General features: G+C 57.1%; 2 protein-coding genes across 14 annotated transcripts; both read right to left on the bottom strand.

Annotated features, from left to right (window-relative positions):
- Positions 1-1539: 1539 nt before the first annotated feature.
- Positions 1540-8560, bottom strand: ARHGEF25 (Rho guanine nucleotide exchange factor 25). Of its 5 annotated transcripts, none has more exons than XM_073900773.1 (16): positions 8388-8560; positions 7990-8104; positions 5507-5721; positions 5275-5370; positions 5124-5200; positions 4867-4933; positions 4572-4675; positions 4317-4386; positions 4111-4200; positions 3937-4029; positions 3699-3749; positions 3417-3494; positions 3013-3213; positions 2689-2869; positions 2338-2453; positions 1541-1936 (listed from the first exon to the last, which is right to left on the bottom strand). In XM_073900773.1, the coding sequence occupies exons 1-16, from the start codon at positions 8484-8486 to the stop codon at positions 1826-1828; spliced, it is 1764 nt and encodes a 587-aa protein (XP_073756874.1). In that variant the 5' UTR covers positions 8487-8560; the 3' UTR covers positions 1541-1825. The 5 variants fall into 5 exon arrangements, with proteins under 5 accessions (XP_073756875.1, XP_073756874.1, XP_073756873.1 ...); XM_025883142.2 differs by having other exon boundaries at positions 1542-1936; positions 2242-2453; positions 8388-8559; XM_073900774.1 differs by lacking the exon at positions 2338-2453 and having other exon boundaries at positions 1540-1936.
- Positions 8561-8880: 320 nt separating this feature from the next.
- On the bottom strand, positions 8881-14243 carry DTX3 (deltex E3 ubiquitin ligase 3). Of its 9 annotated transcripts, XM_073900777.1 has the most exons (7): positions 13145-13805; positions 12617-12748; positions 12455-12519; positions 12186-12262; positions 11095-11830; positions 9933-10150; positions 8881-9583 (listed from the first exon to the last, which is right to left on the bottom strand). In XM_073900777.1, exons 4-7 carry the CDS (start codon positions 12212-12214, stop codon positions 9508-9510), a joined length of 1059 nt encoding a protein of 352 aa, XP_073756878.1. In that variant the 5' UTR covers positions 12215-12262; positions 12455-12519; positions 12617-12748; positions 13145-13805; the 3' UTR covers positions 8881-9507. The 9 variants fall into 9 exon arrangements, 8 of the variants coding, with proteins under 8 accessions (XP_073756878.1, XP_025738931.1, XP_025738929.1 ...); XM_025883146.2 differs by lacking the exons at positions 12617-12748; positions 13145-13805 and adding an exon at positions 13894-14243; XM_025883144.2 differs by lacking the exons at positions 12617-12748; positions 13145-13805 and adding an exon at positions 13898-14242.
- Between the last annotated feature and the right edge of the window lie 1090 nt (positions 14244-15333).

Raw genomic sequence — 15333 nt, forward strand, 5'->3', positions numbered from 1 at the left:
GGGCTCTTTCCCCATTGGCCCTTTGGGAGGAGATAGCCGGCTCCTCCAGAGTGACCCATCATTCCCAGAGCCTCTGCATTCTCCCCAAGAAGATTCGGCGTGCCCCCCAACACACACGCCTCTCCCCCAGACCCAAATCCTCATGGGGTATACAGCTTGTCCTAAGAGATGCAAGAGGCTCTGTTGGCAGAGCAGTCTCACAGCCTGCCAAGATGGGGCTCAGCTTCAGTATGGGACAGGGATGACAGAGAACCACCACCCACACCTCTACTGGGGGAGCTGGGCCTCAATTCCCAGTTCAGGGCTTCAGAGGAAATACTGAACTGATCGCAAATTTTGATTTTTACTTCTTAGAAGCCAAAAAAACTTGAAGTGCCATTTATTACATTCAAGTGCTATTTACAAAGTTGGCACTCCAAAACACATTTGTAGTTAAATTAAGTTCAAAAGGGACATGCACCCAGCTCATGTACCTCTGTGGTCCCTCAAGAGATACAAAGGTTCTGGGATCCAGAATCCTGCTATTTTCCCCTTCCCCTCCTCCATTTACAAGAATACTTGGCATCCCTCCCCATCACCCTCTGGTCCCCAGTCCCTGACCCCAAAGCCCTGGGGGTGGGGTACAGTGAGGGTGGGTCTCCCCTCTTCAATTCCTCCTATTGTTCCCCAGAAGTCTTATCTGGGCTGTACGTCCTGTCCCCCCCTTAGAGGTCCCTCCCCCCATTGTCGGCCAGAGGGACCTCAGGCCCACAGGGAGGCTCCAGCTCCTCCTAACCATCCCACCCCAGCAGCCTATTGTCTGCTGAGGAAGCCCAGGTACACGTGACCAAGCCCAGGGGACGAATGGACACAGTGGACACACCGATGCCCAAGGACCCAGGACAGGGCATCTGGATATGGATCTCTGCATGTTTGGTTTTCTCCGTCCCAGGGGCTATCCCAGAAGTTGGGAGGAGTGAAGACCCTTTTGGGCTGTCCACTCTTGGGTCTGTGGCTTGAAGAAGAATCCCTTCCTGCTCACTACAGATATGCCTTGTGACCTCGCAGACGGCAAAAAGAAGCAGAACCCAGAGCCAAAAAGGGCCACAGGCCCCAGCATCCTCTCCACCTCCCCATTCTCCCTCAGCTGAGCATGGAGGCCTCAGAAGGAAAGGTACTTGGGCGTTTAGTGCTTTAGAATCTGGGTGCTGGGGGGATGGTGGGAAGTCACACTACACTGGGCTTTCCAGTGGGGTCTAAAATGGAGGCCAGATGGGAGAGAAGGCAGGCTGGGAAAGGGGAGGATATATCACGGATCTAGGGTTTTCCAAGTTCCAGGTCTGGACTGCGAGATGCCGCAACTGCAGGTGAGGGACACAGACAGCGACACCCTGTGTCCTCTTGTCACCAGACCATCTGCAGGCCAGTGGATTTCTCCCCATCGCCTTACCCCACTTCCCCTTCCCTCTGCCAATACAGCAGCCTTAGTGATATCACAAAACCTTTAATCTCAGAAAACTGAAAAAAAACATCAAAATCAAAACCAATCATTTTTATCTGGCCCCTGCCCCAGCCCTCCCACCCACCTACATATCCTCCTTTTGGGGGGACCTGTGATGCATGCGTAGGGGTGGGAGCTGAAGGAACCTGTGTTCCTTAAGCAGAAAGAAGTCCTTCTGAGTCTAGGAATCCTCCTCCAAGTCAACACCACTCCCAGCCTTGCCACCGCCCCCCCCCCCCCGCCAGACACATGAAGAAGGAATTCCGAGGTGGTGTCGGAAGGATTGCCCTGAAGTTCCTCGGGAAATGGGGTGGCTAGGTCAGCACCACCCCAGGCCTTCACCACTTAGAGCTCATCTTCATCCAGCTTGGCAAGTCTGGCTTGGCAGGGAGGGGTGTCTGGAATTGGTGGAGCTGGGGGAGAGTCACGAGGAGCTCGGGGGATGTCACTGAGGGCCTGAAGAAAAGCTCAAGTTAGAGGAGAAAAAAAAGTCCCGGAATCCACCCTCACCCCTTTGTTTTCAGTGTATGCCCCTAGCTAAGCCACCTCCTCTTGCTAGACATCTTAGATCATCTAAGATGGTCAGCTTCTCCCAGGGTTAAACTGGAAGGTAGAAGGTAAGAGTAGGAAGTAGGAAGGGGCAGACAAAAGGTGGGTGGTAGAAAAAGGGAATGATACAGGGGAGGAGGATTTAGGGATCCCAGAATAAGAGAGGCCCTCCCCATTCTGCTCCCATAACAGGGGAACTCCTTTCCTCATACCTGTGTGTCCAGGGGCAGGGGGGCTCTGGCCACCTCCCCTTTGGGCAACAGCAGCAGGGAGGGGAGAGAGCCATTGATGGGTGCATGTGTGCTGACCTGGGCCCGGTCTCCAGGCCGAATTCTCCCAGGACTCCCCACCCCAAGCCCTCCTGGCCGCCCCAGGCTATTGGTCTGGCTCTCTCGTCTCTGATACTCAATGGGTGACTGCAATGCTGGGGCAAAGAGAGGAACGGAAGGAGGGTTACAACAGGTTCTTTCCCTAAGGGCTCTGCCCAGATCATCCTCCCACTTTGCCCTCCTCCCACGAACTGTCAGCCATTGTAAATCGCGGGGGAGATGGGGAGAAGCTGGGGTCAAGAGGGCAGGGGTTGGAGATTGGGCAGTGAGGGATTCAGCAGGTCAAAGGGCTGAAAGAGCATGTCGGGGAGGGAAGGGTGAGAGCTTCACCATTGAGAAAGTCTCGCTGGCTTTCCAGGATCTGAGCCACTTGCTTGATCCAGGCCTGACTCACTGCAGGATCTGCAGTCTGCAGGACATAGCGCTGGATCCCACCCTCTGGCCCTCTGGAGGTCAGTGCAAAGCGGCAAGGGTCACCTTGGAGGTTCCCCTCCAGTCCCAGGCAGCTCACCTGGATTGGCAAATAGGAGAGAGCCCCCAGATTCTTTAGGCCCTCTCTGGTTCCTGTCCCCTCCAACAAATCCAAGAGCCAGACATTCCCTCAGAGGCCTCACCCCATCCCAGCCAGACCCCTCCCTGCACCCTCCTCCCCACCTTGATGCTGCTCTTGTACACATATCCAGCCTGGGAGCCTCCTCGGACTCCTCCTCCCAGGGCCTCACTGAAGATGACAATTTGCTCGAAGAGGAAGACACGTCTCTCTCGACCCCGGGAGGCCAGCAGCCCCCCAGCTTCAGGCTCTGTGACCCAGAATGTGTCCTGGCCCAAGAGCTTCCCCTGAGCAGTGAGTTTGCCCTAGAACCAAAGGGTAGTGATTTTGAGAAAAAAAAGCAAGGAGAGAAAAGGGACATTCTCTGCTCCTCCCTCCTTCCCCTGATGCTCCCAACCAACCATGGGGTCAGTCCCAGGGGAGGGACAGTTCCCCACGAGGACCTCCCGAGTGCTCAGACTGGGGCCAAAGAGCATTGGGCCTCCAATTTCCTGTTCTAGCCCCATACCTCAAACCCCCGAAGTCTCCCCAGGGTCATCATGTCATTGCAGCGCTTGGGTACAAAGCACATGACCTCCACAGCGTGCTGGGTCGCAGGTGAAGAGAGGAGCATTGTCAGTGTTGAGAAAGAGCCTCTTCTGACCATGTTTCAACTTTCAACCAGCCTCCCCGTAAAAACCAGACAGCTCAACACCACCCAAGGAGCAGGGGGTGGGGGAGGGGGGAAACCAGGAGACCAGAAAAATAAGAGGTATGTGGTATGTGTCCTAGCAGATTTGGAAGTCCTCACCTCCAGCTCTTCAGTATCCATCCCAGCTCTACTATAATATTTGAGAAAATCCTAAGATGTAGAAAAGAAATGCTCAGGGAGGTCTTGAGGACACCCTCAGAAACTCTCACATCCTCCCCCTGAGGACACAGGTGAGGATGCCCCGGAAGTCTGGGGGGAGCCTCAGGAACCCTGGGGAGATGAATGAGAAAAGGGCTGTCCCAGCCAGCGGAATCCCCAGGGAACAGATGGTCCTGACCTTGAGCAGCAGCTGGTATTTCATGATCCTCTGCACTGGTTTGATGAGGAGGTCGTTGAGCTGTAGGCGGTGCCCTAGCTGCTGCCGGAGCTCCTGAGGACAGGAATGTGGTCATGCAGCCTGGAGAGCCTGATGATTCTGTCCCCCTTCCCCCAAGGTACCTCAGCCACTGACCTCAAAGTAGCTGTCCCCAAATTCTGACACCACGTGCTCTGACTTGGGCTTGTTCTGACAGTACACCACGTACATATGCAGCCGGCGCTCCTAACAGGGGTAAAGGTTAAGGAGCGCAGGACTGGTGAGGAGAGAGAACACCTCTCTCGGGAGCCCGGACCCACTCCCAAGTCCCGCCCCTCCAGGGCCACCCTCTTAAGCCTCACGTGTTTGATGAATAGCTGAGCCAGCCAATCAGGATCCTTCAAACACCGCCGTAGCTCCTGCAGGAAATAGCTGGAGGGGTTGGCAGGGAAAAGGCAGGTCAAATACCCCCACCCCACACAACTGAGAGCTGTCTACCCTGGTTGTGATCAAGCTGCTCCAAACGTTCCTCAGGCAACAATGGGCCCCTGGCTAGGTTACAGAGAAAACGAGACATACGCCCTTCCCCCTCACTCTCTCGGGGATCCACCACTCACTCGCGATGCCACTCATAGATTTGCTGGATGTTCCCAAACACAATCCTGTCACGGCCTCGAAGACTCTCCGGGACCCCCTGAGCAGCCATGGTGGCCATGTAACCCTGCAGGAAGGTTGGGGCGGGAGCATGAGTGTGGGGGGCCAGCCTTGGTGGGGAAAACCCCCTCCCCCAAGAAGTCCAGCATGTAGGGGGTACCGGAAGGTGGGACAGAGGAGCACTAAGGCATCTCCTAAAATTAGCCTTGAGCAGAGGGAAAGGGCTGGGCTGGGGCTGGGAAGAGAAAAGGGCACTACCTCCACAATCTGCCCCAAGTCGTCCACATACATTTTCTCTGTCTCTACCAGTTCACTCAAGACATACCTGGGAAGAGAGCAGGAGTGCACATCCTTGGTTTAGCCACTTCCTCCCTCCTGGACTAGAAGCCCCTTCATTACCACAGCCAACCTCAGAGGAAATTCCAAGTATTAAATCTAAAATGTGAGGGACAGTTCTCTGGAAGTTGCACAATGGGTGGGGGGGCAGAGGGGAGGGGGTGTGTGGGAACACTTACATACTCCTTTCCAGAGCCTTCCTCTTCTGTTCCTCCTCACTCTCAGGGGCTTGGGACAGAGTCTCCTCCTCAGGTGGCTGGAAGGAAAGAACATCCTAGAGTAAGTAAACAGATGCTTTTGGGGAAGCCATGCAGACCCATTTCTTCATACCTGTGTCTTATCTCCAGGGCCCTCCAACAATGTGGTCAGCAGGGTGAGTTCTGGCAGCTCCTCTCCTGTGGCTAGAGCTGGTTCCAGCATCCAGTTCTGGGAGCCAGAGGTCATGTGTCAGAGGTCATGGACAGTAGCTATGTCACCCCAGTGGCCAATGGCCCCCAACCTGCCCTCTCTCCCAGTGTCCTTCATGGATGTCCTACATGTTTTTGTGGTGCTCCCTGCTCACCTCATATGGTCCAGCCTGGCCACCGTCTGCCTCAGTTTCCACACTGAGACAATGTTTGGAATGATCCAACCATCTTCTCAGGCCACTGACTGGCCCTGGGGGGCCCGGGGAACAGGGGCCAGAGCTGAGGCCAGAGCTGGGGCCAGAGGGGGCAGCCAGACCCGAAGCAGCTGAAGCTGAGATACTCCCCTCACTGCCAGCAATGGAATAGGATTCTAGTGGGGAGCAGGGGGAGAAAAGGGGCCATAGATATTATTCCAGCTCTAGTTTCAGGGTCCCTAGGGAGCTCCCAGAGGCCCTTCTTCATGATGCTGAGCCCTCCCCCAGGGCCTACTCTCTTGCCATCCTCATTTGAGTTGGCCAGGATAGAAAATTTCCCCTGGGCACCCTTGGGAGGAAGGACAGTAAACACCTGGGCTCCCAAGACCTGGAACCTCCAGTTATATATGGAGGCTCCCCCATATCCTGAGTATGCCATAGATATGTAGGGGCAGCCATCTGGGGAGACACTGGAAGCTGGGGGTGGCCATCTGCTCTCCTACAAGCCGCCCCCTTCCAATGGGCACAGACCATTCCCTGAGAAGGTGAGGGGGGAGAGCTAAAAGCCCATCTGCCACCCCCAGACCCCTCCTGCACCAATTGCAGTAATCACTATAAAAAGAAAAGACGTCTGCAGCCCATCTCCCCAACACATACACAAACCCAATTGCGGGGTGGGGGGAGGCAAGTGAGGAGAGCTCATCAGGGTTATCTTTGCCCTGGGCTCAGGAACAGAGGATCCGAGATTTGTCATAAAGCCCCTGGTAGACTGTCATCCTCATTCCTCCATCCCTCTGTCCCTCTTCAGATCTGAAGTAGATTCTCAGCGAAAGGGTTTAAGGAAGATCCAGTTCTAGGCCCAGGGGGATTGTGGATGGGTTTTTCTCATACCCAGTTGACTACAGGACAGAGAGAAGAGTTTCCTGCCCCTTCCCCAATTTCCTTAACTTGACTGATTACAAATTTGGAGGCAGATGGGATCTTGGAGATCTACTAAGTCACTTCCCTGGAACACAGGTACAAGTCTCCAGCCTCTAAATCCCTAGGGCCAGGTCAGTCTGATGCCCTGAACCCTCAGCCCGCCCCCCACTCAACGCCGGGCCCTTGCGACCTCGCACTCACCACGACCCCCCCGGGCGAAGCAGCAGCCGCATTTTGCCAGCACTTTTCGGATCACGTGGGGACAGGCACAGCGACCCCCCTTGTGCCCCCCCCGCATGACGCCCGGGCCCCCCCGCACCCCCCACCCGGGCCGGCCATGCAGGGGGAATCACGGGGGGCGGGGCGGGGACGGCGCAGGGCGCACACCCCCCCTCCCTCCTACCCCGCTCCAGGCTGGGGGAGGAGGGGAGGGAGGGAAGAGGGAGGGGGCGTCCAGGGGTAGGCGGAAGTCTGGTCTGGGGGAGGGCTGGGGGCTCTGCAGAGCCGGCGGCGCGAGGCCGGGCACCCGAGCTGGGCGGGGAGGGTTTCCGGAACCCAGTCGGTGCGGGGCCCAGGGTCCAGATGTCCAGCGGGGCGGGGAGGGATGGTGGGGGAATCTGGGCCGGGATGCGGCAGCCTCTCCAGCTCCGTCTCCGGCCTCTCGGGTTTGGGGTGGTTCTAGGCCTGGGCAGGGAGGAGGCGGGGACCGACTCCCCGAGTCACTGGCGCTGCGCGGGTCCCGGCCGAACGGCGAGCCGAATAACAGGCCCCGCCGCTGTGCCGCCGCGGGGAGGGGCCTCTGCGGCCCAGCTCCGCCCTCTCCCTCCGGTTTCCCCCCTTCAGCCTGTGCCCGGCTCCAGCCCCAATCCCCCTCCCCCAGGCACCACCACGTTCCCACTCCACGTCCCCACCGCCTCCGCCTCTCCTCTCCAGCCTCGGCTCCCCGCCCCGGGTTCCCCTCCCTCCTGCCTCTCGGGCTCCCGACTGCGGAGCGCAGGGGTCGGGGGTAAGCCGGGCGGCGGGGTCTGCCCAGGTCGCCCCTCCGCCTCTGAGGTGGAGAAGGGTGCGGATGGATGAGCCTGGGCCTGTGTGAAGATGTCCTGGGGGCTGGGACTGTCCCTAGCCGCTCAGGGGTAGACAAGCCCCCTCCCTTTCGGGGATGCGTGAATGGGGAGCTTTGTGGGGAACGCAGCCCAGGTGCCGCCCTCTCGCCAGACCCTTCTTTCCTCCAGGCCCCAGGACTCCAGCTGAGGCTAATCACCAATTAAGGCGAAGTCCTGGAGGCAGGGCTGGCGAGGGGCCAGGGGTGGGGCGCGGGGACACTCTGCCTGCGGGGGCTCGGGACCGGCTGATGTGGGGGACGCACAGCGGACTAGAGGGCGAGAAGCGTGGAGGTCTTGGCAATTAAATGGGTCCCATGCAGATTAGATGCAAACCTTTATGCTAATAAGAGCAGCATTATTTGAATTCGCCACTTTGCGCAGGACGGCAAACTGTGCCCCACCCCACCCCCAGCTTCTTACCGAGCAGCGGAGCCCAGGCGGGGACCTCACGTTCGCGCTCCCCTTTCTGATCCCCCTCGGTACAGTCAGACTCTGTCTCGGTCCCTCCTGGCCCTAGGGGACTTCTCTTCGGGGGCTGTGGAGAAAGACGAGGGGTAAGGAAACCGCCCTCCACGCCCAGCCTTGACCTCCCGCTTCTCCCTGGTCCTCCTGTCAAATCCACATTGTTGTAAAAGGGTCGGTTAGGCTGGGTTGGAGGGAGCGGTTCACCCAGACCAGGGCCCTGGCCCTCTTTTGGATCTCATGGATTCCTGCGACTGCCCTGCAGAATTCCTGTTTGCGGGTAAATTGAGTTGTGGGGTGCAGACCTCCTGGAGCCCCCTAAAGATTCCCGACCCCACCGTGGTCCCCTTTCTTACCCCCTCCTGCCCGGGAAGGGCGCATGCGCGCAGCATGCCCCCCATGACCCCCAGTATCCGGTCAGTGCGGCCAGGGGCGGGGCGGTCAGGGGGCTTCATGCTGGACCCCTACCCTGCTCCAAGTTTCAGGGCCGAGGGGGCACGGAAGCTGGGGGGCTCTAGGCCTGCGCGCGTCCGGGGAGTTGCTGCTGTGGAATCCGCCCCCCTGCCCGGCTCCGCCCCCACTCCCACCCCAGCCAAACTTTTCAAAGGGCTAGGGTTGTTGCTTTCTCTACAACCGAAGTTCAACAACAAACAAACCCCTCTTAATCCCGATTCCGTCGTGGATGCGTCAGGAGCCCACTAAATACGTGCCTTTTCCCCAGGCGCTCTGCAGGCAGAGACTGGGGAGACACACAGGGATTTCCCCGATCACCACCCCCTTCCCCTCCTCAGCAGGTTCCGCTCCCCACCCCACCCCCACCCTGGTCCACAGAACAGAACGGGTGTGGCATAGAGTTGCATATTTTACTTTATTTTTATTAAATTAAAAGCTACAGTCTGGCGGCGATTCCAGAACAGGGTAAGGAGGCTCCTTATAGGGGGCAGAGCGGGAGACAGACTGACAGAGACGGAGACACGCGAGAGAAAGGACAAGGTTAAGGTAGAAGGGGGACTGTTTCTGAAGAACACACAAGGCCGGCTCCTTGGGGGCTCACCTCAGCCCCATGCCCCCTCCCCCACACCGAAGTTCATCAGTGGAGCAGTTTGTGGGGGCAGGGGGCTCAAGAGAACCTCCTTCCCCACCCAGGTCCTTTCTCAGCTTAGTCATTGGAGCACAGCACATACCAGAAAAAGCCAAGGGCAGTGGAGGGGGTAGGGAGATTGGGAGTATGTACAGGGGGAGGAGAGGAGCAGAGCCTGGAAGATCCCTCTGCCAGAAGGGAGTGGCTCACACTGCACTGAAGCACTCGCCTGTAGGGGGGACAGGGGAAGGGACTGCCCCCTCCCTCTCTGAACTCCTTCCCCAGTCAGACTGGTCCCTTATTCGTATGGTGTGGGGGGCAGAGGGAGAGAGGAGAACAGAGGCTTCCGCTGGGTCCTATGGAGAAAGGCAAGGGCTTGGCAAAGGGGATGGCCTTCAGTCATCTGTGATACCCTTGGCTCTCAGCTCTTCTTGCACCCGGGTCAGGTAGGTGGGGTCTGGGTACCCAAACCTGGGAGCAAAGAGAAATGAAGGTCAGGATTAGCTGTTGCAGCTTACTCATATTAGCCTCATGTTCACCCTCATTCTGGGTGCCCCAGTCCAGCCCCTCCCCACCTCCCCTAAGGATATCCAAACCCAAGGTAACTTAGCCCAATTCTGCTTAGTTTTGTAGGTGAAGCTGGGCATACTGGGCCAGGTTGGATGTAGAGAAACTGGCATGGAAGAGATGGTTGAATAGGTTGGGGGTGGTCCTCTCCAGTTAGGAGGCTCCCAGCAGGAGAGGGGATTAATGTCATTCCCTCGCTGGAAATGGAGAGAAGGGGAGGGGCCAAGGGAAAGGAAATGAAGAAGGGTCGCACAGCTGGGGTCCCCCTGTGCAGCTGGTCTTGTGGTGGATGTCGTTCCAGGTGATGACATTCGGTCTCCCTGTGGTCATGGACGTGCCGATAGTGAAGGTGAGTCGCTGGTCAAATGCCTTGCGGAACAGGGTCAGCACCTTGTTGCCCTCAGGGCAGTCCGGGAGGTAGGCCACCCGGGTGGTGCCAGGATAGCGAACTCCTGGGTTTGGGTGTTCAGCCTGGGAGGGAGGGGAGGCAGACAGGACAGTGAGCAGCTGGGCGTCTGAAGGCCCACCATGCCACCAGAGGGTCATCCTGGCCGGCTGTCTGTGCACCCCCAGCTAATGCTGACAGGGCAGCAACAGGCTGACAGCCTTTCAAGGAAGGAGAGACTTCCTTGAAAGGTTTGGACAGCAGGAGCCTGTTTTTGGACAAAATCCTTACTATTAAAGAAGTTCTTTCTGCTGCCTGGATCCCTCAAAGTCTCAGTTCAGCGACGAGTGGATTCTCAAAAGTGATGGGAAGTAGCCAGTCCTTACTCACCAGATAACTCAGCAGAAATGTGAAGACTGAGAATAAGCTATCTTTCAGCCTTCCCTTCTCCACCTGAGAACGCTCCCAAGCTTCTTTGCCTGCCTGACCTGTTCCATTTGCCCATTACTCTTCTTCAGAGCTGCGCCGGCCCTCTGCAAACCAGGACTGAGAATTACTCTTGCTTGGTCAAGCAGGAAGAGACCTCTAGGCTCCTGACCGCTCCTGTTTTAACCTTCCACTGTCTCATCAATTGGGAACAAAGTAATACTCAGTGCCCTGTGAGGAGGGTCAGCCCCCTTCCTGCTGCGCCCGCCTGCACCTGAGCCACCATCTCCACAGAATTCACCCCTGCCAAGAATAGGTGTCGACATCCAAGTTCATCAAGGAAATAGTATTCAATTCCTTTCTCTCATACCTGATTTTCATGTGTGCAGAAGAGAAGAGGGGTCGTGGGACAGAAAAGCTGGGCCTGAAGGGGACCTCCTAGCTCCGGGGCACTGAGTGGGAAGGCATACTGGGAGACAGCAAGACTACATCACATCTAACAAATACACTCCCCTCCACCAGTTTTCCTAGGTCAGAGAACACGCTTGGGGAAAACCAAAATGGGGAAAACCAAAGGGCAAAGGCAGGCCATAGGTCTTCTTACCCCCTGGACACCGGGCGGGAAGACGTACTGGATGACGATGGTGCCATACTTCTCATAGCTGGGCAGTAAGAGTGTGGCGTCCTTAGAGACAAGCATCCGCCCATTCTGGGGCTGGTTGCCCACCAGCTGCCCATAGAAGCGGCCACACATGGGACAGGCCTTTTTCACCTGCAGGGCCCGGGTGATGCAGCCCTCGCAGAATGAGTGCCGGCACTTCTCCAATGTCTTGGCGTTCTGGATCTCCCCCAGACAGATGGGGCAGGTGCTCTCCTGTTCTTCGGCCTCCTCCCGAAGGCGGGGAGGAAGGGGAGGGGGGAGGGGAGGGGGAGGAGGAGGGAGCCCCCGAGCCCCTGGGGGCAGAAGCGGGGCTGCTCGCAAAGGGGGAGGGGGGGGCCCTGGACGGTGTAGCTCAGGGTGCTCCCCGCCACCCCCCAAAGCCAGGCAGCCCATAAGCTCGCCCTGCCTCTGAGCTTTCTTCAGCTCTTTCTCAGCCTCTTTTAGCAGCCCCTTGAGAGCCTTCCGGGCCAGGTAGAGCCCATTGGGAGGGGCCGGGGGAGGGCCCTGTGGGGAAAGCTGGAGGACATAGATGTCAGAAGTCTCGCCATCTATGAGGATGGACACACGGTGCTCCTCCCGAAGCCGGGCCAGCCGGGCTGGGGTCTCCTTGCTCAGGAAGTCCCACACAGGCTTGGAGACAGTCACTTTGTTCTTGCAGGTGCCTCCACAGGCTGCCATTCTGGACAGGACGAACGACACTGCCCCCAGGGTGAAAGGGACTCAGGGTGGGGGGTCCCCGTTTGACAAAATCAGTGCCTCCTACTTCAGGTTCCTCTCCAACTCTATATTGCCTCTACTATCTCAAAGTCCAACCCCCAACTCCTCCCCCAAGTTCATTTTCTGTCTCCTCTTATCTTTCAAACCCCAGCACCCACTGAAGAGCAAGAAAGTTTCTCTACTTTTATTATCATCATCTGAGCTAAGCACAGTCTTGGTTCTCTTTATACTCCTCCCAAGATCACAGAAACAATCTCACCCTCCTCCCTCTGGGTGAAAACTGGCTTCTTTAGAGGGGAGGGAGACTTTGTGCTCACTTTGATCCTGAAGAGCTTAGAATTGGCATGCAGGCTCTCTCTCGCTGTCCCTGCTCCCTACTTGTAGGTTGTGTGACCTGGTGGGTGGAAAGGAAAAGGAAGGAAAGTGAGAAACCCCGTACCCCCTTCCCACATGCGCCAACACAGCAGCCCATGTAACAGAAGACTGGGAACCTGGGTGTAAGTCACTGGGAATGGGATTACTTGGCACATGGAATGGAGGAAACCAATTTAAAGGCGAAGCTGAGTTTCCCTTGGGAGGCAGATACCTGGGAAGCCCATGGACAATGAGAGCAGCAGAAATCCCTCTATTTCCACACTCAGCTGACCAGGACTAGGGGGAAGGGGGAGAGTAGAGAGTAAAGGGTTATGATGACAAATGTTACCACACCCCCCCTCACCCCACTCCACCAGCAGCCCAGAAACCACACAAAAACTCCTCTTCCATTTCCTCTCCTCTTCTGCAGAACTGCATCCCCAGCCTCTCCCAAGTTGCTAAAGATGGAACTTCAACATGCTAACTTTCCTCTTTTCTTCCCCAGCTCTGAGGCTCTCAAGAAAGCCTAGGGCACAGATAAGAGAAGTCAGGAAGGGAAAAGCCCACACAGATGGAGGTCTTTCTTGCCATCTCCCTCAGATCACATGGGTAAGAATATTTCCTATGCTCCCCAACTCCTCACCCTGCCCCGTATTCCCAAATAATTCAGTCCCTATCGCTAGGGAGCCTTCTTTGAGAGCTAACCCAGTCCCTTCTGCTGAAGTCTGTTTGGAATGCCAACAAAGTGGCAACAGTCCCTAAATAACAAAGTTCTTACTGTCACCTTTTAAACACCCCCCCCCGCCCCGCCCCGCCCCGCACTGGAGCAGTAAGCCTGTCAGCAACCCAGTCTGCATTTAGGGAGGGGTGGGGCTCAGCCGAGGCTCAGCTGGAGGAGACTTAGGTTTCCCCTGAGTCTTACCATGTTCAGCTACAGAGCTGTCCCTACAACACCTCCAAATGTAGCTCAAATAGAAAGAGGGGCCATTAGTGTGACCTCAATTCCTTGACTGATCCAAAGGGGAGCGGCTCTCTGTCTGTGCCTCCATCATAGTCCCCTCAAGACCAGATGCACCTCGAGATTCAGAAAGTGAAACTGAAATCCTAGAACCTCAGCTCATTCTGTCTATCCAAGGTGGAACACCCCCCTCTCCATCAGAGGGAACCCAGGACCTAGATGTCCTTAGCTCCAAGTCCTGCTGGCACAGAAAAGGGAGGCGGGGCCATAGCTTATGTTGGGTCTCTGATTCCTCTGGGGCAACCCAGGCCGGACACAGGGCCAGTCCCTCCCTCCAGACGGAGGCCAGACAGGGGCAGCGGGGGAAGGGCGAGGGTCCCTGGGGGCACCAACTGAGGCAGCCCCACCCCTCCCCCATGACCTCCTGCAAGATCCAGGACCAATCCCCACGTCCCCCTCTCGCCGGAGCCCCCAGAGCCCCACTACTGGGTGGGGGTGCATGTCGGCCCGATCGCGGTTCCCCAGAACCCCCAAATGGAGGCCAAGGCTGGAGGATGATAGGAAGAGGATCGGCCAGGCGTGGAGGGGGCCCCCGGCGCCGCGCGCGGGTAAGGAGGCAGAGGAGGGGGCGCAGGGGGGGGCAGGTAGGGCGCGCGGGGGTTGCGAGCGGGGTCCGGGGGGCGCGCGGTGGGTGTGGGGGGCGCCGGGCTCACCTACCTCCCGTCAGCGCCGCCATTGCCGGTCACATGACTGAGGCTGTTGCTGGGATGACGGTCTGGGCCTTAGCAACAAGGGGGGGGAGACCCCGAGAAGGTGGGGGGGAGTTTGCAGAGGGGGTGCAGACTGGAAGGGTAGGAGGGAGGACGGCACCCGCTTCCCCCGTACAGGTGATAATCACCGTTTCCTTTGACCCCCTTCCATCCACGAGCCCCTGCCCTTCCGCCCCAAAACAAAAATGGAGGCGCCGTCCCAGTCTTTGGAGGGAGGGGGTGGCGTGTGGAACCGAGGGTAGGAGGTTAAATCTCTTAGAGACGCCACCCTTCTCGCTTCCCCCTCCCGGGGGTGGGGGGAGCCCTCTCCCTTTGCTTTTCCAGCCAGCTGCGTGGCAGCTTCTGCAGGCTGGTGACAGATGGGTGGGCGAGGAGTGTCGGCTTAGGTAGGTGGGGAAGGGGGCAATTTTTCTGAGATTCTTATGCTATTGCTAGAAGGGACTTTGAGGAATAATTTGGGATGGGAAGAAGAGTCATAGTAAGAAAAGCACTGGTTCTAAAAAATAAACCCCAAGACTAAACTATTTCAATCCCTTCCCTCCTCGCTTGCCTTTTCCTAGATTGTTACCTTCTGTGACCCCCATAACCTGCTTCCGGATGGGTGTTGGTAAGTGCCTCTGACTTTTGTTTCCACAAACAGGGATACTGAGGCTAGTGCAGAACGGGAAGTGAATACATCTTTTTAAAAAATGCCTTGGGGTGGGGGCTGGGGGTGTCAAGTCTACGGTTCAAATAGAGTTAAAACATCTCAAAGGAAAAACAGCTCTGCTCTGTTCTGCTTCCCACATCAGAGCAATCTCCGCCCCCAGTCCAATTCACTTCCCTGGGGCCACATCAAGCCAGGTTTTTCCACCAGCCAAAAGACCTCCTCGGCCAGACAGTACTGGATCTCCCAGACTGGCAACAACTTCTATTTATCCACCCCTTTCTTCACTCCCTCCCTCTGGGCTGGAGGACTGGTCCCTTTCTTCACTTTCCCAGGACCCTGCTGTACTCTTCCCGCTCTCCAGACAGAGGACATCTTTCCCAGGAAGCCTGGGGAAACACCCAGTTCCTTCTTTTAGCCCCTGCCAGTGTGCTCTGAGAGGCTCACTCACCTTTACAGGAATGAGTGTGTGATCAAGCCCAGAACCCTGGGGGAAGAGGGAGTGCCACATCAGCTGTTCTCCCTGGCCCCCCTATAGCTGAACTCCCACAAAGGCGGAGAGTAAGTTTTCCATTCCCATGCACACCCCTCACAACCTTTTAAAAGTTCACAGCTATCGATCTAGAAATCCACATTCTTAGTTAGGGGCCCAACATCTTAAAGATCAGAATTCTTCATCTGGTTTCCACACCCCTAAGCACAGGGTTCCTCAGAAAGGGGGTGGGGGAAGGCATGTC

This window comes from Callorhinus ursinus, unplaced genomic scaffold, assembly GCF_003265705.2.
Source record: "Callorhinus ursinus isolate GAN/ISIS: 27379988/994484 unplaced genomic scaffold, GSC_fseal_2.0 scaffold14, whole genome shotgun sequence".
NCBI classification, from domain to species: domain Eukaryota; kingdom Metazoa; phylum Chordata; class Mammalia; order Carnivora; family Otariidae; genus Callorhinus; species Callorhinus ursinus.